Here is a 22,927-nt window from a genome sequence, read left to right on the forward strand (position 1 = left end):
CCAAGGATAACCATTGAATGCACCTTGATTGAACCCATATACTAGTAGTAGTAGAGTCTGGGGGTTGACGAGGCTGCAGCCTTGCGGCCAGTGGGTGACAACTGCGGAACGTCATTCCCCCGAGAAGCGCAATCCACGAATTCGCGACAGACTGGCTTCTTTAGCGACGACACAGGGAATTGTGGGTGCCTGGCCTCCATCTACTTGTGTTTAATCCTCTTGACCCCCGAATGGCGACTGTAGCTTGTCTCAGCTGTTCATGAACATTGCTGCAGACATGCTATATTGGTGACCTGTCGACTCCAAGCTGCCATCATGGCTCCCCGATTACGGTCCATAGCCGCGCTTCTCCTCGGTAAGTTCGCTATACTCCTGTATCTACACGTTGATCTGACAGTTCCTCCAGCGCTGGTTTTGACGATCGCATATCTCCAACCTGCTCCTCGAACCTCCGTCGAAGCCGGAAGTAGCATACCGAATCTGGACGATCCGCAGATAGACTTCGTGCCGGATGAACAGCAGAAGCAGAACTACTGGGCCCAGGGAGGGAACGACATCGTCCACGAGGTTTGGTCGGTCTTGCGAGACTTTGAGCCGACATGGAAGGACAGCGTCTTGCCCGCGCCGTCCACCGGCCTCCTCGAGACGATATGGCACTACACCAAAGTCGTCTTCCGCGCTTTGTTCATGAACGCCCCTACGCACCACGACGGAACCGATGATGAGAAAGACACACCGAGTATCACAGGCGATTTGAAGAAGGGAGTGGACACGCTCAAGACGGCCGCTGTGTTTGACGACCCGGATGCCATGTTTCTTCTTGCGGAGATGAACTTCTATGGCAACTTTTCGTATCCCAGAAACTTCACCGAGGCAATGGCTCGATACCAGCAATTGGCTGATCTCGACGGCAACAATACGGCGCAGTACATGCTCGGCCTGATGTATGCGACGGGAATTGGCGGGCTGGAAAGAAACCAGGCAAAGGCCTTACTGTACCATACCTTCGCGGCGGAGCAGGACAACATTCAATCCGAAATGACTCTGGCATTCCGATACCACTCCGGGATTGGATGCCCGAGAGACTGCAACAAGGCTGTTGACTATTACAAGAGAGTGGCGGACAAGGCCATGAACTACTGGCTGTCCGGCCCGCCAGGTGGACACTCATTTGTGCGCAATGCATATCGATGGGTCGAGGTCGACGGCGGGATCTACGGCGAGGGCGCCAGCGTCAGTAGCTCAGGCCCGAACGCGGCTCGGGACAGTTTCAGCGCCGCTCACGTCGATTATGTCCTGGAGTATCTGGACATGAGGGAACGGCAGGGGGATTATACCGCCATGCTGACGCTCGGGAAACACTACTACGAAGCGCCGAGGGGGTACAAACGAAACCTGCGAAAGGCACAGCGGCAGTTCATGAAGATTGCCCGGGCATACTGGGGTAAGGACGGAAAGGTCAACCCCAAAGCACCCAAGGGCATTGAGAGAGTCGCCGGCAAGGCTGCAGCATATATTGGACGCATGTTTCTTCGCGGAGAAGGCATGGAACAGAATTTCGAAAAAGCCCAGACCTGGTTCAAGCGCGGCGTCGCCAACGGCGATTCATTCGCACAATACCACCTGGGGCTGATGTACAGAGATGGTCTGGGTGTGCCTCAAGATGGAGTGCGTGCCGGAACATATCTCAAGGCGGCCGCCGAACAGAGTCTACCGATCGCGCAATCCGCGTTGGGCGTTTTGTTCCTCGACCAAGGCGACGTCGATACGGCCGGCCGATATTTCGAGCTCGCGGCCGGAGCAGGCGTCATGGAAGCCTTCTACTATCTTGCCGAACTGACGAACCAGGGCGTCGGACGCGAACGCAACTGCGGCCTTGCGACCGTCTACTACAAAGTCGTGGCGGAGAGAGCCGAGATCTTGCATTCCCCTTTCATCGAGGCCAATGCGGCTTACGAGCGAGGAGACTTCGAACGCGCTTTCGTCGCCGCCCTCAAGACTGCCGAGCATGGATACGAAAACGCCCAAGCGAACGTGGCGTACCTGCTGGACCAGAAAACGTCGGTCATCTCGCTTCCAGGCATTCCGCTGCTGTCGGCGACGAAACCGGGCTCGACGAGACGTAGCAAACTGCTCAACGATCCAGAACTGGCCCTGGCATATTTCACGCGCTCGGCCAAGCAGGCCAATGTCGACTCCTTGATCAAAATGGGCGATTACTACCTCTCGCTGGCCTCCTCCTCCGCGGCCCAACAGCAAGCAAAAGGGTTGACAACGTTGTTCCTACACACTCGAAAGACGAGTCCCAAGAGCAGCGGCAGCGGCAACAGCAGTAGCACGGAAGTGGAAGCTCAGGCTCACTCGAACCTCGAAAAAGCAACCACATGCTACACGACGGCCGCGGAATCGCACCACAGCGCCCAAGCGCTCTGGAATCTCGGCTGGATGCACGAAAACGGCATCGGCTCCGTCGCCCAGGACTTCCACATGGCCAAACGCTACTACGACCTGGCGCTGGAGATGAACAGCGAAGCATACCTGCCCGTGACGCTGGCTCTGACCAAACTGCGCCTCCGGTCCTGGTGGAACGGAGTCAGTGGCGGCAAAATCAATCCTATTCGCGATGACGACGACGACGATGACGAAGGTGGCAGTGCAGCGAGCAGAAAGAGACCCAAGACTTGGAGCGAGTGGTTGAATCGCTTCCTCGATGCCGCGGAGGAAATGGATGCCCAGGAAGCAGCGGCGGCTGCGGCAGCCAGGGATCGTGACGACGACGATTTCTTGGGCTATGCGGCTGCCGAGCCGGGAATGCCTGGTGGCGATGCCGACTTTGCTGCTGCTCAGCCTGGCGGTGGCGACGGCGACGGCGCGAGGGAGAGACACACTGCTGCTGGCGCAGGACAGACCGGTGCACAGGAGCAGAACCAGTATGGTGAAAACAATGGATATGGTGCGGACGAGTGGGATGAGTTCGATGACGGCTTGGTCGAGAGTCTGATCATCATTGCGCTGGCTGGGGCTTTGGCGCTTTTGATCTACGCTCGTCAGGCGAGGCAGCGGGGTTTGGAGCAGGACAGGAGACAACAACAGCAGCAGAATCAAAACCCGGCGCCGAGACAGGGACAGAATGGGGCAGGATTGTTCCCGCCGCCTGGAGATCCGGAATTCAATAATTGGGTCGTGGGCGGCATTGGGCATTGACCTTGGGGGGCGGTCCGGGTTCTGAACAGAGTGACCAAACAAAACCGTGTACAGATGAGAATCCTAGTATAGCGATCATGGCAGCCGATTGACCGAATTCGGCGACAAGTGCTACAGTAAAACAAATAGACGGCCTTGACGGGTTGACATTGGACATCCTTCTGATCTTGATCAAGTGACAGGGTCTGACAGATGGAAAGCCTTGCAGTGAGTGAGTCAATGGTGAAGTATTCACAGTTGGAATGGAAGCATTTCAGCGAACGAGTCTGTTTGATCGAGTGATGATCACCAATTCGTCATATGATTGAGTAGAGATATCTTCTTCTTCTTCTTCTTCTTTTCCTGCTCTTTTGAGTGGCAAATGGGAACGGCCCTATGTCCGTGTTTCCAGGTTCCTGGAACAGTAAAGCCTGCGGATTGCCGGGAGAAATCCGACCCAGCTGCCCTCCTCACGCACCCATACCGCTCCCGGCCAGCGTTTCCTCGTACTATGTCTGATGAGAACCGGTCTTCAGTCCAGTCCAGCGACAAAATAAAACCCTCGAATTCATCTCCGGGGCTCAACATCCTTTCCACTCCTGCTGATGCGTGCTGTGACATGTCTCATTCTCAGAGAGCCCTCGTAAACCAGCATCCTCCACTTCATGGCTTGATGAGGCTTGCGTGAGAGATGAGCAGGGACGACATGTCGTTGGAATGGGGATCTTTGCACATGCAATATCCTTCCCCAGGTCCCAACTAGTCCATTGCTCGCTCCAAGAATTCAGACACAACTGCCTGAAAACGAAGCGGGCCAGCAGGGGTCGGAGCCTGATTGAGCCTGGGTTCAGATGTTTCATCCATCCGGTAGACCCGACATGACCTCAATGACCCAGAGCGCGCTGCGAGAAGCGTTTACTGCCTTCGCAGTCTTGCGATTGTCAACTTCCGATCACGAACGTTGGCTTCGGAGCGGTCACGCTTCTTGACTGCTATCATGCACGGTCTGGACCTTCTTATATTCTTCCTCCAGCCGCTTCTGCATTTCGAAATCGGCTTGACGTTCTTGTTTGATTCGCTGTTGTTCCATGTCTCGTATCACACCGGCATGCATTGCCTGTAGCAGGTAGTTCAATTGTCAGTGGTACGTCCTCGTAGGAAGGGCATCAGGGTGGGAGCAAATAGGGCATACAGCTTTTTCGGCAGTCTGGGCCCAGTGGACGAAGACGACGATGCCGATGGTGCCGAGGATGGTGCTGGCAAAGGTGACTTTGGAGGCTGTCGACATTTTTACATGGAAGAGCAGTCTATACTGAGAAGCACGGTGTGGTAATGGTAGTTGCAGTAAATACTCTCTCTATACAGAGTATGAGAAATGCCTGCAATGGTTAATGGTGGTTTCCCCAGACTTAAAAAAGACACTAATCCCTTTCCGGCTCCGCAGCTTCAAGCTCGCCGCAGGCGCATTGAGGAGGGTGGAATGACCAGTCTTCTAGAAGTACCAGTATCACTCTGCTACGATACAACCTACTGTCTCTGTCTTGCCGTTGTGTCTACTGTCAGTCCATCAACCCCTCTAATCGGGTCTCAACAAGGCCGGTCTGAAGATGGTTTGTTGCCCGGCAGCCCACGTCTCTGAGTTCCTCCGCTGATAGGAATCCAGTCAGCCCAAAACTCCGCAGGCATTCAAACCCTGCTTGATGTGAGCCTGAGCCCCAGACGGTCCCTTGCTCTCGAGTAGCCACTAAGTTGCATGCAGGCAGAAAAAGAAGCACAGAAGATTGTTCAGAAAGGTGAGTGCCTCCACCACTCTTGTTACATTCGATACAATGCTAAGACTAATGCTTCATGACAGCCAGAGAATGTATGCCAGCCGGACCCTGCCCTCAAGACCATGTCTAACACATGCAGACCGAACGAAGAGAGTAAAGGACGCCAAAGCAGAAGCACAAAAGGAAATCGAAGAGTACCGACGGAAGAAGGAAGAGGAATTCAAGAAATTCGAGGCAGAGGTGTGTCCGCTTACACTCAACTCGTCGCGTTATGCTTACGAAGCATACAGCAAACGAGCGGAAACAAGAAGGCCGAAGATGATGCCAACAAGGAGGCTGAGGCCAAGGTCAAGGAAATCGACGAGGCCGGCAAGAAATATGGAAATAAAGTGGTAGAGGATCTGATCAAGGCTATCACGACGCCGCATCCCGAAGTCCCGGAGAAGATCTCGGCAGAGGATTGAGATTGAGGACGATGAGAAAACACTAAATGTCCGTATTTTTGATTGTCTCTACACGCATCAAGGAGACCAGACGGGAATATGTTTTGGTGGTTGCAGGCACTACTAGTGACAAGCAAAGGCGGGCGCAATGGTAGGAGGACGGGTCTTGAACATAGATCTCAGCAGAGGAGAGAGCTGTAATACGAACTGAACTCTGTTATCTGAAGACTGTGATTGCCTTCAATCTGAGCATCTAATGCATCTCACGCCCTTGTATACTCATCCAGAGAAGATAGAGAACGTCTTGTCCCCAGACGAGGCTGGCGTTCTGTCAAGTCCTATACAAAGTACTTTACGCTGAACTTGCTATGACGCCATACCTTGTCTTTCTCGACCTCAACTCTCCGCCTCGCAACCAACACAACAACTTTGATCTTGTATTCCTCTGTTGCTTCTCTACCTCACTGGCAACTCGGCTTCTTGAGCAGAATACCAAACTGCCCGTAGCATGTCATGGCGGGCCCTGCGCCTTCACGCTTCACTGCGGCCGGCAGGACTGCGGCATTGCCCACTGGCCACAGTGCAAATCTGTCCCAGTCACCGAGACAGACGATGGCAGTCGACATCCCAAGAGCCAGGCCCAGCACGACCACAACCGAAACAGACACAGAACCAGAACCAGAAGCCAGCAATCAACAGCAACAGCACCAACAATGACAAAGACAAAGACAACTCCAGCAGTGTCAATAACGACAACCCCAGCTCCAAACACCAGAACGAAGAAAAGCCAATCGACGGCCGCTTCTCGGACCTAGGCCGCCTGATCGCCAGCGACTACGCGCATTTCCAAGAACAATACTCGACGCCGAAACATCCCATCGTGCTCGCCCACGGGCTGATGGGGTTCGACGAATGGCGCCTCGCCGGGCCCTATCTGCCAGGCATCCACTACTGGCGCGGGATCACGGAAGCATTCGCACGCAACGGCATCGAATGCATCACCACGGCGGTCCCGCGGACGGGCAGCATCCAAGAGCGTGCGGGGGTGCTGATGGACGAGATCACCCGGAAGGCGCGCGGCCGCCAAGTCAACATTGTCGCGCACAGCATGGGCGGGCTGGACGCGCGGTATCTGATTTCGCGACTGTGTCCGCCGCCCTCGGCGTTCGTGGTGCGCAGTCTCACGACGGTGGCGACGCCGCACCGCGGCTCGTCCGCGGCGGACATGGTGTTTCGCGACATCGGGCCGGACCTGCTGCCGCGGATCTTTGGCACGCTGGAGCGGCTCAAGATCAACTCGGGCGCCTTTTCGCAGCTCACCACCGACTATGTCCGCAACAAGTTCAACCCCGTCACGCCGAACGATCCGTCCGTGCGGTATTTCAGCTACGGCGCCAGTGCGACGCCGCATCTCTTCTCGGTGTTTCGGTTGAGCCATGAGCTGATGCTGGTGGTCGAGGGCCCGAACGATGGCTTGGTCTCGGTCTATAGCTCCAAATGGGGTCAGTATATGGGCACTCTGATGGGCGTGACCCATTTGGATCTGATCAATTGGACGAATCGCCTCAAGCGGATTGCCGCGAGGTTCGGCCTTGTCGAGGAGAACTTCAATGCCGTCGCGTTTTATTTGGGCGTCGCTGATATGCTGGCTAAAGAGGGCCTGTAGGGCCTTGACAGCACGGTCTCTGTCTTGGGAGAATGAACGAATGGGTGAGTGAGTGAATGAATGACCGAGTGGGCAGCCAGGCAGGAATTTGACATATCAAGAGGATGGGAGGGTGCGACGAGTGAGACGGCCTCTCTCTATTGCTTTGCTGCTGGGGTGGTCCTCTTGTGAATCATGGCGCCATCTGCTCTTGCGAGACTAGTTGAGCTTGAACAGAAGACCATCACGCTGTATTACTTGGACATGACACGTCGCATAAATGTATTATTAGTGCTGGAACGATGAACACATAGCTATCTACTCTTTTGGATAGACGAACACGAAAGAAATGCAGGGAATGAACGGCAGGGATGAAGAACTGAAGAAATCTCATGGCAACGGAAAATGGTGCAGACTTCATATTACGACCAATACTGCACGATGTAATGTCTCTTGGTTCTATAATTGCCGTTGAACGATGTATAATATATAGACTCTTCTACCAGGTCCACTGTGCCGCGTTTCCATATGCTCCCTTCCTTTTTGGTATATATATGCAAGATGGTATTATAGATTTTTGAAGGTGAAAGGGGCGAGTCCCACAGTTCTTGGCTTCAGGAAGAGCAGATCCGACAAGCCAGACATGTCCGCCGGTTGAAAGGTCAGGCAGATCGCGGTTCTGCTCACGATTCCTTCCGTCTGTCCAGCGACATGCCCTTTTCTGCAAGACTCGCCGGACTCGGCGCATGGCCGTCGAGGCCGTTCATGGCAGGAATCTTGGGCGACGGCGTCTGGCATCGACCCGCACTCTCTCGGAGGGAGACATGGATGCTATTCATGCCCTTGTCTTTGTCTTTGTCAGTCGACGCGAGAAGCGACTCGCCATTTGCAGCGTTGGAGCCACCTCCACTTCCATTTCTGTTTCCGTTTGCACCACCAGCCGACGAGCGGCGGGTCATGATCTTCCCGGCCGCATAGGTACATCCACCATAGGCAAATCGGATCAACGAGTCACCAGTCACACTTCCGATGATGAAGACATGCGGCGCTACTTCGAGGTCCGCGTTCGCCTTCTCGCGCAGCGTATGTCCGGAGACCATGGCTCTCTTGTCTCGGGAGGATGTGTCACGGGGAAGAACTTCCTTCAGGAGCTCTGGTGACAAGTACTCTAGTGAACCGCGTCGGCCGACGACATATGCGAGACCACTGACTCGGCGCTGGAAAGAGGGCGCAGATGCATTGGGATCAGCGGAACCAGTAGGATCAGCAAAACCAGTTCTCATTGTGAATGTCACCAGAGCGGTCCCGTCGTCTGGCATTTCCACATCGGCGATTTCGGCATTCGGAAGGCCCTCGTACGTCGAGTCCCAGTCTCGACTGAGGTCGAAGTCTGATTGCGCATGACGCTGGCGTGGACGTGGACGTCGATGCGAACGCTTGTCTTTGGGTTGTTGATGTGAGCTGGAGATGGCGGCCAGCTTCATCCGTCTGTAGACTCCGGCGTATTCGGGGTATGCTTGCTGATGGCACGCTCGTAGAGGCGACGGAGATGTCGAGGGAGCCCATTTGTAGACATGCAGAATCTTGCGGGTTGGGGCACTTGATATGATCACGTCGGCGGCGCTGAAGCCAGAGCCTATCACGAGAAGAGCGTCCGTCTCCATCTCCGCGTTGTTGTCAGGTAGACTTGCAAGGGCCTGTAGCAGCGGCGGCGGCGGGATCATGTGGCTGAAGATCCCTGACGCGAGAACAAGATTCCTGCACAGGATGTTATGTGATGCAATATAGAATCCACCCCCGTGTCGTGAGACTCCCGAGACCTGTTGGCCATTGGATATGGAATCGTTGATTCCCACTTGCTCAGGATATGCCGCAAGATAGTCCGCCACAGCGCGTCTCGATGGGCGCAGGTAGACGGGCATCGGTCGCCCATGTCGTCGCTCGTAATGCTCGTCAAATCCATACTCGGGCAACGATATCATGCCCGCATAGCTCAGTGTTCCGATATCCCAACTCGCATGGACCGGGTTGTCCACCCATTGCCCGCCAGCCCGCGGCGTGTTGCCTACCACCAGATGCGAAACCGCTTGAGAAGAGTCGTGACGCCATTTCACGCATGTTTTCTTCTGCGCGTCGTCCGTCTCTCCTAGCGGTCGGACTAGTGTGTCCAGCAGCACGTTGACGGGGAGGGCTTGGGTCGAGTAGGAGAATCTCGAGGCGGTGAAGTGCTCTGTCAGGGCGTCGATGTCGAGGTTGAGGAGATTGTCGGCGAGGGCATCGTCATGGTCATGGTGTTGCTGTTGGCACCATCGAACGAGCTTGTCGTGGAGGATGTGGTCGGGATGCGGACTCGACTCGTCGTAGCAGGGGATGTTGCCGTGAAGAATGTAGGACAAGATCAGGGCCGAGGGGCCGTTTCCTAGAACGACACAAAAAGCCAATCAGTCCTTGTCGCTTTCTTTTGTATGTATTGTTTCCGCTCCCTCTTTCCTCATGCGACGCGGGGTCTAGTTCTAGACCAGATCTCATGGATTGTTCAAGAAAAGTCATTCATTACTCACCAACAATGACGGTGTCGATTTGTTGAGGCTCGCCATGAGCCATTGGATTCCTCGAGAGGACTCGGGCATCCTTCAAGTAGGTGTGAGATATCGTAGAGGAGAGAAAATGTTATTGAGCGCCCATGGAAAAAGATGTGGAGGTGGGATGATGGATGAATTGATCGTAATCGATAAGATTTGATCGTCAATATCAAACTCTATCGATCTATCGATGTCGAGTCCAAGTTGTGCCCCCCATCACCATCCAGTATAAGGAGAGTATTATATATGATGTTGACCCCATCAAGACGCGACAAGAACAGATGTTCATTGATGCTGGAGTCTCGGATTTAGACAACAACCCTGCGCTGGGATATGCCTGTTTGAACGTCTAGGTATGTCTGTCCACTTTGGGTACATCTTCGGCACTGACTTCATCATCTTGTCTATGATCGTCTTCTGTCTTCTTGACATATAGTCTCTATGGAAGGGAGCTTCTCCTGTTCATCATGACTCTCTCATTGGGAGATTTCAGCATCCGGGCCGGCTTTCGATCCGGCATCCCGTCTTCACGACTGGGACAGAACGGCTCTTCCGCTCCCCCCTCCTTGAAAACCTTCATGTCTTCCATTCAGGCACTCGTTTCTCGAAAAAAGCATCTATGCCTTCCCGCGCATCATCCGATCGCGCATGCAATGCCATGAGCCTCCCAGTCCATGCCACGGCATCTTCATACCCGTCGCCTCCCGACTCGCGCCCGGTCAGCGACACTTGTGTCCAGTATCCCCACTTGCCTAGTGCTTGAGATTGTCCTGCAGTCTTTTCAGCCAGTTGGCCAACCATCTCAGCGACCCTGTCCTCAAGCGCTGCGTCGTCCGCCACGACCTCAACCGCTCCGCCAGGTAACTGATCAGCCCGCACAGGCTCCGCCAATGCCAGCATCTTGTACGTGAAGGCATGGCCCAGCCGTCGAGATACCGCGGTGGACGGAGAGGTACAGGGTAGACCGATGGACGCCCCGGGCAGTCGAAGTTGAGTAGAGGCACACGCAACGGGAAGGTCGGTTGTAAATGCAAGCTGGGCTCCTGCTGCGGTGGCTAAACCTTGGATGACTCCGATCACCGGTGCAGGAGACCTTCTAATCAGAGACATAACTTCTGCGCAGAGTGCAAATGTTTCTTTGACCTCGTCGTGGCTTAGGGTTCGTAGTTCACCGAGATCGTGACCCGACGAGAACACGGAGCCTTCGCTTCGTAGCACAATCACTTTCGGCAGCCCCTGACGATGTTCCAGCCATTCAGTAGAATGAAGGAGCCAGCCATATTCTTTATTGGTGTCGGATCTCAGATCTTTCGCTGCTGTCTCCAGTTGTGATAGGATTTCGGGCTTGAATGGAGGCAGAAACCTCAGCCTGCCATCCAGTGGTGATGTGTTGTAAGCATGAAGCTGGTCGCGTAGGTCTCTCAGGACGGCTAGAGACAACGCATTCCTTCGTCGGCCGTTCTTGAGCGCAAGGTAGCCTGCTCGAGCTGGTAACGATGGCCAACTCATGATGTGACTGCCGTGTCAGCCATAAACCTCTGAAAAAACCAGATCATGAGGGTGTACGAGAGTGGTGAGGTTTGAAAAGGTTGATGCATCTTTCCGGTTCGCTGCGGTTTATGAAGCTCATGAGGCTCCGGAAGCGTTCTCCATGCGGGGTTCTGAGAGCATCGACGGTTCGGTCACTGACCCCAGATCCGAGATCAGCCAGCTGCTTGCTGGGGAGATTGTTGTTACTGAGTTTCTGTGGCCGCCCGCAGTTCTGGAAAATCAGCTATGACCTCCTGTCGAATCTCAGGGAGCCTGCTAATTGCGAGCCGCCGGCGGCTGCAAGCTCTTGCGCCCGCCTCCAAGATCAGGCGGTGAACAAAACGTGGCCAGTTGGTTGCTGTACAAGACAGAATAGCCTCGTTCTAAGGCGGCAAATCTCGTCGGGCACTTCTAATGGAGGAGCTCTGGTTGTCGACCGACCTGCAGCAAGACCAAGGAGTGATTCCCAGATCGAACATGAAGAGGCCACCCTTGGCGCCTCAGCGAGTTCCATCATATCACAATGTTGGTGTGGTGAAGGCTGATGAAACCTTGGTCGAAGAGATCACTCTGCAGTAGAAGACCTTCCCACAGGTTGGTGATCGAGAGTGAAAACATAGGTCTGTGTCACATCATTGCAAGGCTGCCGTTGCGGCGGTCCATGAGATCTGTGCCTCTGCGGCGGAGCATGCCGTTCTCGACCGGCTTGTTCTTGTCGTTGATGAAAGGCTTCCTTGGCCAGTCTCGGGCAATGTCAATGGACGCCCTCGGGGCCCATACTTCCAGAAAGAGAAATATCAAATAGTCAATAATAACACATAGGCAAAAGAGCTTGCCAGCCCAAATACCGCAACCGTAGTATCGTTTCAAGCGGTCGATCAGGGCATAAGAACGACTTCGGGCAGCATTCCAGCTTGCACTTGGATGTTGACCGTAGAACTCTTGTTCGCTGATCGCACCCGTAATGCCATCGTAGACTCGTTCTGTCCGTTGCGCAATGTCGGTCCAGGAGTACATCATCTTGACCTGGTCATGAAATCGTTCGGTCTTCACCCTCCCGGAGCGCAGGGCAGCAATGGCCTTGCCGGTGGCCAGCACCAGGTCATCCTCTTCAGGTTTGGCGAATGTTGTCATATGTGCAGGTAGTACTTCTGGAATGCCACCGACCCTGGTACACACGACATAGAGTCCACAGCTGGCGGCTTCAACGATCACGGTCCCAAACGCCTCGGTCAAGCTCGGATGGAGGTAGATATGCCCACGCACCATCACATCGCGCACTTCCTCGTGACGGACGGGCCCAAGGAGTTCCACCTTGTCTTGAAGCATTTGCCGTTCGATCATCTGTTCCAGGTCGATGGCTTTGGGACCCGAGCCTGCAATGATGAAGCGGACATTCGGGTGAGCGGCAAGGATTCTCGGGATTGCGGCTATCAAGAGATCGGTGCCTTTGTTGTAGAAGAGGCGAGATATCACCACAATCACTATGGTGTCTCCAGGACCTAGGCGACGAGGCATGGGCTTGGGTCGCATGTATCCCATATCTTGCGTTTTGGGTACGTATGATTCAGGCTGGAAGTTCTCCGCCACCACCGCATTGGGTATGACTGAGACCATCAAGGGATCGAGAGAAGCTCGAAGGACAGTGTTTTCTTTGCATGTATGGCTGACACAAATCACATGATCGACATCGCTGAGGCTGAATTTTAGCAGTTTGTTGGTCAGGATGGAACCAGCATCAGCAAAGCCGAAGAGTGAGTGATCTGTAAAGACGGTACGCAGCCCCATGGTCCGGGCATGCAGAATTGCTTCGTGGCAGAAACTGCTCAGACTGGCATGGCCATGCACAATCTCGATTCGTTCCCTGATCACAATGTCTCGGAAGATCGGGAAGAAAGAGAAGACTGTCGGCATGGTCGACTCTCGGTATATGACCAAAAAGGGGACATGATACACCTTCAACCCGTTCGTCAGATATCGTACTCCAGTTCTGCCTTTGTATGCGTGTGTTATGACGACCACTTTATGCCCGCGATCGATCAGTTTGCTGGATAACTGGTAGATGTGACTCTCCACGCCCCCTGGCTGGGGGAAAAAGAAGTCGCTGACCATGGCAATGTTATAAGGCATCTTGAACCGTCACCCGTCAACGCTGTCAAGTTACGATGCTTGGGATTCGAAAGCTGCATAGTGGAAATGATACCGGAGACAGGGAGATGGTGTGTATCTGTCGTATGCTGATGATCACGCCTATGGTCGCATTGTCGTTGTTGAACATGAAGGATGATGATGGGTGTTGTCTGCTGGACTGTCAAGGCTGCGTCCCTGCTTTTGCACCGAATTTCGCTGTGCTCCGCCCTTTAGCCTGAAGGCGGTGTCGATTCTGCCGGCGGAATCGCGAGTTTCTAGGGACTTTTTTCGAACATCGCGAGCACAGGCATGCTACGCTGGACGAGATCAGGTAGACGCCATACACCCTCCGAGCTCTTGGATGGCGGAGGAGGTAATACTGGATTCAACACATGTCGAACTTTTACGCCCGATATGTGCCTCCGGCCAAAAAGCCTGACGCAGTCTCGAGCCCGTCGCCGGACTCGACGAAGCGCAAGCGAGAAAACGATGCAGTGGCCCAGCAGAAGCAGGGCAAGAAACCAAAATTATCCAAGCCAGCAGACAATGAGGCAGCCAAAGTGGCCAAGTCTGCGTCTCCCTCCCGCCTCACGTCTGTGGATGATACGTCCATCGTCCCTGAGAAGAACGTGCTCGATAAGTATCGGGTCACGGAGGCTGCAAGAAGTGCGAACCCTGCGGCCGACATAAAACCTTGCCGGCCGAAAGGTCGTAAGTCAGAAGAGTCAGCCCAGCAGAAGATTGTGGAGGAATCCAAGAGCGGGGAGAAGAAGAGTGATACCCTGAATGACGGGTTGGATCAGACAGATACAGTGGCAGAAGATGTTGCATACCACAAAAGACATGCTGCGGTGCTGTCAAAGTTCGACAAATCCAAGCAGCAGGAACCGGCGAGGCATCAAGGCTCTGCACTCTCCTCAGATCAACCGCCTGTTGAATTCCATGGCCTCGAGCCGCTGCCACAACCCGAGCAAGTGGAAGTTGTTCCCGGCAAACCGACATATTCTACCTTGCCTAGCTGGCAAGAAGCCCCTCTGAATGTTTCTCCGGGTCTGACAGCGACTTTCGAGTCACTTGGGGTCTCTAGGGGACTATTGGAAAATCTACGCAAAAGTGGTCTAGAGAAAGCGTTCCCGATACAGACAGCCGTGCTTCCCTTGCTTCTGGAGGGTCTTAACAAACATGATGGGGACATATGCGTTTCAGCAGCCACTGGCTCGGGGAAAACACTTGCCTACGTCTTACCAACGATCGAAGGGCTGAAGGACTTGGTTGGCACAAAACTGAGAGCTGTGATTGTTGTCCCGACGAGAGAACTGGTAAAACAGGTCCGCGAGTTATGCGAGATCTGTGCTTCCGGTACTTCGCTCAAGATTGCTACTGCCGTTGGCAGCAAGTCAATCAAGGAGGAACAAGAAATGCTGGTTGCAGAGGAGAAGGTCTATAACCCGGAGCAATACCGGAAGGAGCAGGAGAAGAGCATCGACTGGTCCTCCATATCACTGGACAAGCTGGTGCGCAAACCCACCTCCGAGGACTTGATGGAATCCGTCGGTTATGTGACTCGTTACAGATCGAAGGTGGACCTCCTGATCACCACCCCCGGAAGACTGGTGGACCATCTCAACTCTACGTTGGGGTTCACCCTGGACGATGTAACGTGGTTGGTCGTGGACGAAGCCGACAAGCTACTCAACGAAAGCTACCAGGAGTGGATTGAGGTTGTTGTCCCCGCCCTGCAGTCGCGGACAGCTACCAGGGACAGGGACGACCTACTCAGGTTTATGAGGATGACACCGCCGAGACGAAAGGTGAACAAGATTCTACTTTCCGCGACCATGACGCGCGATGTGTCCAAGCTCAACGCGCTTGGATTGTATAACCCCCGACTTGTTGTGCTGGCTGGCGCTTCTACAGTTGATGAAAGTGTGCCTGGCCAGACTGGAGCTGGTGATGTGGCTACTAATGGTGGTTCCCACGATCTTCGTGATGCCTTCCAAGTGCCGGAGCAACTGGACGAGGCAGCAATTCCTGTTCCCGACGGGTCAGAAAAACCTCTGTATTTGTTGCAGCTGCTCGATAATATCGGAATCATTCCTTCTTCAACGAGGACTGGGCAGAGTGCGCCAACTATTACCTCAGTCTCAGACACAAGTTCCGATACGGACACCTCCTCAGACTCCTCGTCAGGATCAGATAGTCTGGCATCAGAGGACGAAGACAGTTCAAGTTCAGACAGTGAATCCACCTCCGACGAAAAAGACGAAAACCCCGAACCCACTAGTCATTCAAACGGAGCTGGAAACTCTCCACGAGCACTCATCTTCACCCGTTCGACGGCCTCTGCTACCAGACTCTCCAGGCTGCTGACCCTTCTTTGTCCGGCACTCGCTTCCCGAATTTCAACGTTGACCCGCAGCACTGCTTCATCAGCCTCATCCCGCCGGGCATTGTCGTCATTCCGCAGCTCAAAGATCTCGATCCTCATTGCCACGGACCGAGCCTCTCGTGGGCTGGACGTACCTGGTCTGGAGCATGTTGTCTCATACGACGTCCCTAGCAGTGCTTTGACGTATGTCCACCGTGTCGGCCGGACTGCTCGAGCCGGGAATTCAGGTCACTCGTGGACATTTATCGAGCATAGAGAGGCGGCCTGGTTCTGGCGGGAAATTGGAGGCAAAGGCAAAAAGGACAGTTTCGATATCGGAGCCGACGATGTCTGGATTCAACGAAGCAAGGCGATTAGACGACTGAACCTGACCATTGAGCAAGACGACATCAAGGCTAGATATGATGCGGCCCTCCAGCAACTGGGAGAGGAGGCTAGGAATAGTTAGGTCATACCCATGCCACCGTTCACCCGCTCAAGACTCGCGCTGGTTATGCTCCGAGGGCTTCCCTCTGTCTTCGCAATGCACTGGCAACAATGCTCCGTTTGGACTTTACAAAATGAAGTCGGGCTTCTACCGAAGACTTCATTCTCCAACAGTAGCCGCCATAAGATATAATGGCTACTAGATTGAACTGCGCGGGAAGACAATTCTTTTTGGCTGCTCTGCTCTGCCCTGCATGAGCGCTCAGCCGTGTTTCAACAGATTCGCTCCATCCAGGCGCGTTTTAGCCTCTCATCCCACGGGCTGCGTGCTGTACAAGAAATGGAATCCACACAACACAGAAGAGTAATCGTTATGGACAAGGGAGGACGTTGTATCCAGTTTTCAGGTCGACATCCTCTACCTTTGGTCAGGGCTGCCCGTAGTCCTGTTACGGTGCTGGAAGGAGCTTACAGAGCATGAGACATGGCACCCGCTCATCAGCTGTCGCCGCCTCAGACTTCAGTGAAACCCCAGGATGCCTGATGCTTGCAGAATCGACACCATATTTCCAAATCCGGTACACTAATATGGCTGTCCCATTGGACGCATAAGCCAGGGCCCAGCATGACGGGACGCGGCCAGATTTGACCATGCGACGGAGCCAATCGTTCATGATACTGGGAACCCGGAACTCGCGTCTTGCTTTGACAGACCCCAAGACAAGAGCAGGCTCAACTGCACGGCGAAGAGGCCGTCCGTTGCAACATCGGATCCTTCGTCGGTAACTCAACGCCTGCCTGCTTTCTGTAACTCTAGAAGTCTACAGACAAGAGTCGCTACCTCTTCGACTCGGGACGTTTGTCATCCCTGACATTCTCAAAGAGCAGCTGTCCATCAGCCTGGCTGCGTTCAAGGGAAGCAGGTTTTCTACCAGGCATCTTTGCATATGTGTTGGTTCAGGCCAAACCGAATCGCATCTATCTCACACAGTTAGTTGCTCCTCGCAGATCCATATCCACATGGATGCCATGCAACAGAACCCCGGCTGACTCTGACCACTGGCCATAATCTTTCTAAGTTGAGCACCAGGCAACGAGAAACCCCTCTGTTATTACCTGAAGAGGCAGGTGGTGCAGCATGCCATTACAATTTACGAGAAAGGCTTTGAGTTGAAAAAGGCGGATGGGATAGTCACAAAGAATAAGCCATCGCTTTGGATGTGAAGCTCCGCTTCTCTTGCAACGTTCGGTCAAACAAAGCTCTATACGAAGCAATCCTACTGGGCAAAAAAGATGATTAGCAAGCACGGCTCTAATCCATCACTTTAGTCTGTACAGTACGTCTAGGGGCCACGACCCACGACCGTCGGGTCAACACGAGCACGCGCGGCAATTAACAGACTTTTTGACAAACGCAGCATTGAGGATGGATTTCAAGCTTGCAAGCTTGCCTTTTCAGGCAGCTGGTCCAAAAGTAGCAGCCGTGTGTATTGCTATTGGATTGATAGAGGATACCATCACTTGCCTGGCCCAGCTGACAGTCTATTGGACTAGCAAGAAGAAAGAAAAACCGGAATCCATCCTGCTCAGTGCTCACCCGCTCTCTCAGTACGGTGATAATGGCGAACAGGCACTGTCTCAGAGGCTGCTAGGGGCTGAAGTCAACAAGGGCCTCGGCCTGGACGCTTTTTGTTCTGAATCTGTAACAAGATATCAACTACACAGTCAGAAATTCAGAATTCCAGGCATCAGTGCTTGGAATCCAAAGTCCTTAGTGAGCCAGGACCTGTTCTGTTCGTGACGCTTTTGTTTTATGTCGGATACGAGGATATGGATACAGTATTACCAAGCATAGGCCAGGTATCATTTGAATTTTGACCTTGGAGCACCAGCCTGATCAGCTCTCACCGGGTCAAGGAATCCAGAAGTTAGAACCCACGAAGCCCGAACTGAATCACCGATGTCTGCGTCGTGTTCATGAGCCTCCAATCAGACAACAACTTGGGCAATCCAGATTCCATCGAATGTCTCACGCCACGAAGTCAAGTTCGAGCCCTGTCCTGTGACCTTTCGAGGGTTAGTCAGCGCTTTCAAGGAGACAAAATGTCCAAGGAAAAGTTGAAGGGGTTAGGTGGTACAGAGAGAGGTCGATGTTTTCGAAACCTTCTTTTTGCCTGGATGCCTAGCTTCCGGAGTGACTCTGAGTTTACTACTATACTACTAAGTACCGGGGTAATGTAATGGCCATTGGTGACTGGTGACTGGATGCCGTCAGTTGCAACGACAGCACAATTGCCTCACACACTCAGGGAAACTACAAACAAATAAATGCCTTATTCAGGCCTCTACTGTAACATCACAGCCGCACGCAAGGTCATTTCTTTCACTTTTCTCCTGGGCGTGGTCTCAGCTTACAGTCATCAATGATCATCAATATTCTCAGGAGTCAGGATCATGATCCTTGTGCGCCTTCCAGAATCCACGCCGCGAGACAATAGAGTCATGAGGGGACAGACTTGCAAAGAGGTCAAAGCAGGCCTGGTTGGGGACAATATTGATGCTGTCGTTGACTCGCTCCAGAACTCCCAAATTGCATGGGATATGCCACAAGAGAGTGCAACCACATCTGCTGGCTAATTTTCGGGTGACTTGAAATAAATAAAATAATGTTCTTCTTGTTCAGCCGTGGTTACAACCGTCCCTTTGCTTGCGGGATCTTTCGGCGGGAGGAAGGGCTTAGAAGGCCAGTGCCCGTCTTCTATATTGGGTTGGGATTTCCGCCCAGCTTGTACGTAGAATTGGGAACTCGAGCGTGAATCTGTCTGTGCCTTTCTTTGCCATTTTGCGGCTTTGATCGCCCATTCCTTTCGCATCTTGATTCTTCCCTTCCTCAGTACCTATCAACCAGGCCAGCTGTTTCTGACGTCGGGCGGTTTGGGCCGTGGACTGCCGGTGGTGCTTGAAAGTTGAAGGCAAGTCGCGGACTGGCTTAAAAGTTTCAATGAAGGAAACCAGGATGCACAGACTCCCACTCGCTCAAGAAATCGAGGCTCCATATGCAGGCCAGATCCCTTGTAAGCCTGTTTTGGTTTGGTGGCGACCAAAATAATGTAGTAGGGTCATGTCTTTTTTTTTTTCTTTTTTTTTGGCTCATACAAGGCATGATGTACCGAAACGGGCAATAAGCTGAGACAGCACCGCCCCCGGCCAAGAGTAAGAGTAAAAATGAGTGCAGCAGCGCCACGCCACGAGTCGACCAGGACATGGCTTGGAGAACAGTGTATGATATGTGGATATCACAAGCATGACACTGATAGACTCGACTCTGCCAGTCAGCAAGTTTGGGCCATATCCGAATCCGACATGAGATGCAAAATCCCGTCGGTCAGCTCAGAAATCCTCGCCGTGCGTTTCTCGCCCGTTCACTGGAGTAAGCGTCAATCTTGACTCCAATGAAAATGATCTGGTAACTACCACCACCTCCTCTTGTGCTGCTGCTGCTGCTCCTGCTGTCTTGGGTGGTGGTGGGTTGCACTCGCAGACGCCACTGTCCGGTGCGGATGATCCACTCCCCGAGTCCCAGATCCCCTTCACTGGGCTGTCTTTTCCGCTTTTTTGTAGACGGCGCTGCTGTGGGAAACGGTCGATGGCTTGGGGCGGCTGCTTGGGGAAAGGGTCCAGCTTGGGTCTGTCGAGTTGGAGTTGGAGGAGGACGGCGTGCTGGGTGGCCAATACCAGCAGTCGAAGCAGATGCAGATCCAACCGGTCTTGTCGCGGTTCCTTCAGTCATAACATCGTCCGATTCAGATCCCGACTCAATGGCCGCGGTGGAGGGTCCCGAGAGCATGACCTGGCCGAGTGGACTGTCCCAGTCGATCTCGTAACGCTCGCCGTCCAAAGTGATGTCAGTAGCTGCCTCGAAACGCACCTTGACGCGGTCCTCGCTCAAGGGCGTCTGTCCAGGACTCGCAGATTGCGTTTGCGTCGAGGACGACGGCGCCGCCGCACCAGACAACATCATCAGCCCGAGGGGTGCATTCGTAGGGAGATTCATTTTGTTCGCGACGACCTGGAAAAGTGACGAGACCCGTGCCTTGGCCAGTCCGTGAAAGTCGACCGTCATCTCGGTCAAATCAAGCACCGTGCTTTCGCCGCCGATTTCGAGCACCATTTCGTACGAGGTGTCGTCCACGAACGGCCTGGCGTAATACACCCATCCTCCAACGGACGCTTGGCTTTCGCCCGAATCGTCCCGGTTGTACGACACGCCGGAGGGCTTAACGTCCTCCAGTCGCAAACAAATCTCTTGTTTGTGTCTCTCCGAATTGTAACTGATCTCATGAGCAATGATCTTCTGCTCCAGTCCTCGAAGGTGGAAGTAGCGGCAGTCTCGGAGAAGCTCGGTGCGGTGGTATTCGTCCCTGACGTGCAGAGGGTAGCCTCGTAGTAGGTGGAGCAATTCGGCGAAGATGTTGGCCGATCGCCCAGGCACCGCAGGAGGAGTGATGGACGGTGGTCGCAGTAGCCCGCGCCGGTCGAGACCAGGGAATACTTCATCGGGAGATGAAAAGAAGACGGCGAAGCCGAGAGAGAAGAAGTTGGGCGAATTTCCCGGCTCCGAAAAGATGTCTTTGGGGATTTGAAAATGTCGTTCCCCAATTTGAATGAAGATCTCGGACTCGAATAGCTGGTTGATCAGGCGTGGCACTAAGGGGAGACAGTGAGCTTTGTAGATCCCAAGCTTGGGTCCTACTTACGGCTGTAGAACTGGGCATCCGCGAATAGCTTGACAAAATGACTTCCATCAAGTGGCTTGACATAGTAACCTGCACGACGTTCAGCACTGGGATATAGCCGGACAAGCAGGTATTACCTTGCAAATGCCGCACTACGTCTCGAAAGGTGGCAGGGTCTCGGTCGATGTAGAGCGTCCTGACGCCGCCGGATTCCTCATTCTGCCGGATTTGTTCCTCGAAGAACTGGGTGAAGTAGGATGGCGCTATATGCTGGGTCAGTACGATTTCGTGCCATTGTAAGTTGAGCTCCTCGCATACCGTCGGAGGAGATGGAGGCTCCAGATAATCTGAACAGGTCCGAACCAATCTGAATGGGGAAGACCTTTTCAGGCGGCAATATGGAAGGTGGATGGCCCGACGCTGTACGAGTTCCCCTGTTCCCGGTTGAGCCTTCTGTTACATTCTGTGGTGGCCGAGGTGTCGAAGTTGAAGATACCCGTATCCTTCGGCTGCCAGGAGGCCCGCCAGCATTTGGATGTGCCCTGGACCCAGCAGGGAGCTCTGAAGGGGTTGATACTTCATCAGGGGAAGCTGGACCTGCGCGTGACATCCGCTCGAAAATCACGGATCAATTGTTTGCAACAAAGTAATCAGGCGCAAGCCCTGGTTCCGGACCAGAAGGCGCTCTAAGTCTCTTATCGACAGCAAGGCTGGTGGGTGCCGTCGTAGGAGAGCTTGCGTTGAGTCGCAATGCAGATCGAGGTAGCGAGGGCCGGACAAATGCAGCTACCGGCTGGCTATCATCTGGGGGTGAGCCAAGTCGGGCCTGTCAGATATCGGAAGGACTGGATTTGTTGGCGATTGGAGAAAAACAGCGATAAACTAGGGAAAGAAATGGAGATCGATTTCGTCAAAAATGTTGTTGATGTACCATGTCTTTTTGAAGCATTTCACCCGTAGGATATTCCGGTAGCGACAAGATATCGCGAAACCGATCACGAGGATCGAGAGCTTGGAGCGCCTGGGGTATCACTATACTCGGCAGACACCCAGAGGAGGAGGTGGCGGTAGCTAGGAGGTAGTGAGAACTCGTACCGTGTATAGGGTGTCGGGGATTCTGTGTGTCTTGGACGAGGAAAGGAGTGTCGCGTGTCTGGCGGCAAAGGATTATTAGCGGTGTCAGCAGGCTTGGATTTGGATTCATAGAAATCGTAGAGGCATTGGTACTAGCGGTAGCACGGTGATGATTAGTACTCTGGAGTCTGTAGTAGCTTGGAGACCTGGGTCGGGCCTCCTAAGCCCCTTCGCAGCGCTGCTGGTAGTCACACCGGGCTTTGTGCGGTGGATATCTGGCGCGGGTGGAATAGAGATGGCTGGGGAAGCCAATTTAACGTCCGTGATCTGTCCCGAGTAGTATGTGACACTGCCATCAACACCGAACGTCGAATGTGGGTCTGTCATCACTTTCCACTGATGGGTGTCAGGCTTCCTGCACCCTCCCGGCTTCGAGAAGTCAGCAGCCTACTTCTCCCATTTACATGCACTGCCCACGCTCAACAGCATGTTTTGCTCCAGGGAAAGCTCTTCCCGCGGTCTCAAAGCCGGGGCAGCACGGAAAGGCGACAGACACGGAGCGTCCGGCTAGGAAGAACGACATCGATGTATGTAAACCGTGGGTACGTCCACAAGGCCGGTACAGGCTACAGGGCCTCTCTGCTCTAGATCGAGGCAGGCAGTAAATCGGGATATCTCCGCGGTTGCTGAGAAACTGTATATCTCCGTCCTCCTTTCCCGGATGGATCTCTTCGGCGGCAGAACCGGTTTGCCCAGATGCCCCAGCTGGGTCTGGAGACGGCGATCGCAGAGTTTGGCGACCTCTGGGCAAGATTTCGGCCTCTTCGCGGTGCGTCAGAAGCTGCGAAGCCTCAACACCCGAACCAGATCTCGGTCGGACTGTACGATGAGTAAGCCCTGAGTCAGAGGGCAACAGACTTTTCCATTGGCCATGGTGGTCTGACAGTCTCCATGGCAGCAGTCTTGTGATGCACGTCGATTACCAAGAGCCGGCGCCATGGAAGTCTAGTCGGAGAT

The 22,927-nt window shown here is 53.8% G+C and overlaps 9 protein-coding genes across 9 annotated transcripts; 4 read left to right on the forward strand and 5 right to left on the reverse strand.

Moving 5' to 3' along the window:
- Positions 1 to 315: 315 nt before the first annotated feature.
- A1O1_07164 (uncharacterized protein) lies at positions 316 to 3,204 on the forward strand (the record flags this gene model as incomplete). Its single annotated transcript, XM_007728037.1, has 2 exons — positions 316 to 355; positions 407 to 3,204. 2 exons carry the CDS (start codon positions 316 to 318, stop codon positions 3,202 to 3,204), a joined length of 2,838 nt encoding a protein of 945 aa, XP_007726227.1.
- A 955-nt stretch (positions 3,205 to 4,159) lies between these two features.
- A1O1_07165 (uncharacterized protein) lies at positions 4,160 to 4,471 on the reverse strand (the record flags this gene model as incomplete). The annotated part of the gene is made up of 2 exons (XM_007728038.1): positions 4,160 to 4,300; positions 4,376 to 4,471. The coding sequence occupies 2 exons, from the start codon at positions 4,469 to 4,471 to the stop codon at positions 4,160 to 4,162; spliced, it is 237 nt and encodes a 78-aa protein (XP_007726228.1).
- Positions 4,472 to 4,936: 465 nt separating this feature from the next.
- On the forward strand, positions 4,937 to 5,419 carry A1O1_07166 (V-type ATPase, G subunit; the record flags this gene model as incomplete). The annotated part of the gene is made up of 3 exons (XM_007728039.1): positions 4,937 to 4,976; positions 5,095 to 5,195; positions 5,246 to 5,419. The coding sequence occupies 3 exons, from the start codon at positions 4,937 to 4,939 to the stop codon at positions 5,417 to 5,419; spliced, it is 315 nt and encodes a 104-aa protein (XP_007726229.1).
- A 487-nt stretch (positions 5,420 to 5,906) lies between these two features.
- On the forward strand, positions 5,907 to 7,064 carry A1O1_07167 (triacylglycerol lipase; the record flags this gene model as incomplete). Its single annotated transcript, XM_007728040.1, has 1 exon — positions 5,907 to 7,064. The coding sequence occupies one exon, from the start codon at positions 5,907 to 5,909 to the stop codon at positions 7,062 to 7,064; it is 1,158 nt and encodes a 385-aa protein (XP_007726230.1).
- A 662-nt stretch (positions 7,065 to 7,726) lies between these two features.
- Positions 7,727 to 9,647, reverse strand: A1O1_07168 (uncharacterized protein; the record flags this gene model as incomplete). Its single annotated transcript, XM_007728041.1, has 2 exons — positions 7,727 to 9,462; positions 9,605 to 9,647. 2 exons carry the CDS (start codon positions 9,645 to 9,647, stop codon positions 7,727 to 7,729), a joined length of 1,779 nt encoding a protein of 592 aa, XP_007726231.1.
- Positions 9,648 to 10,201: 554 nt separating this feature from the next.
- On the reverse strand, positions 10,202 to 11,134 carry A1O1_07169 (uncharacterized protein; the record flags this gene model as incomplete). Its single annotated transcript, XM_007728042.1, has 1 exon — positions 10,202 to 11,134. The coding sequence occupies one exon, from the start codon at positions 11,132 to 11,134 to the stop codon at positions 10,202 to 10,204; it is 933 nt and encodes a 310-aa protein (XP_007726232.1).
- Positions 11,135 to 11,782: 648 nt separating this feature from the next.
- A1O1_07170 (phosphatidylinositol glycan, class A) lies at positions 11,783 to 13,285 on the reverse strand (the record flags this gene model as incomplete). The annotated part of the gene is made up of 1 exon (XM_007728043.1): positions 11,783 to 13,285. The coding sequence occupies one exon, from the start codon at positions 13,283 to 13,285 to the stop codon at positions 11,783 to 11,785; it is 1,503 nt and encodes a 500-aa protein (XP_007726233.1).
- A 392-nt stretch (positions 13,286 to 13,677) lies between these two features.
- On the forward strand, positions 13,678 to 16,122 carry A1O1_07171 (uncharacterized protein; the record flags this gene model as incomplete). Its single annotated transcript, XM_007728044.1, has 1 exon — positions 13,678 to 16,122. The coding sequence occupies one exon, from the start codon at positions 13,678 to 13,680 to the stop codon at positions 16,120 to 16,122; it is 2,445 nt and encodes an 814-aa protein (XP_007726234.1).
- Positions 16,123 to 19,485: 3,363 nt separating this feature from the next.
- A1O1_07172 (uncharacterized protein) lies at positions 19,486 to 21,446 on the reverse strand (the record flags this gene model as incomplete). Its single annotated transcript, XM_007728045.1, has 4 exons — positions 19,486 to 20,807; positions 20,858 to 20,926; positions 20,974 to 21,099; positions 21,155 to 21,446. The coding sequence occupies 4 exons, from the start codon at positions 21,444 to 21,446 to the stop codon at positions 19,486 to 19,488; spliced, it is 1,809 nt and encodes a 602-aa protein (XP_007726235.1).
- Between the last annotated feature and the right edge of the window lie 1,481 nt (positions 21,447 to 22,927).

This window comes from Capronia coronata (genome assembly GCF_000585585.1).
Source record: "Capronia coronata CBS 617.96 chromosome Unknown acBCG-supercont1.6, whole genome shotgun sequence".
Taxonomy (NCBI): Eukaryota; Fungi; Ascomycota; class Eurotiomycetes; order Chaetothyriales; family Herpotrichiellaceae; genus Capronia; species Capronia coronata.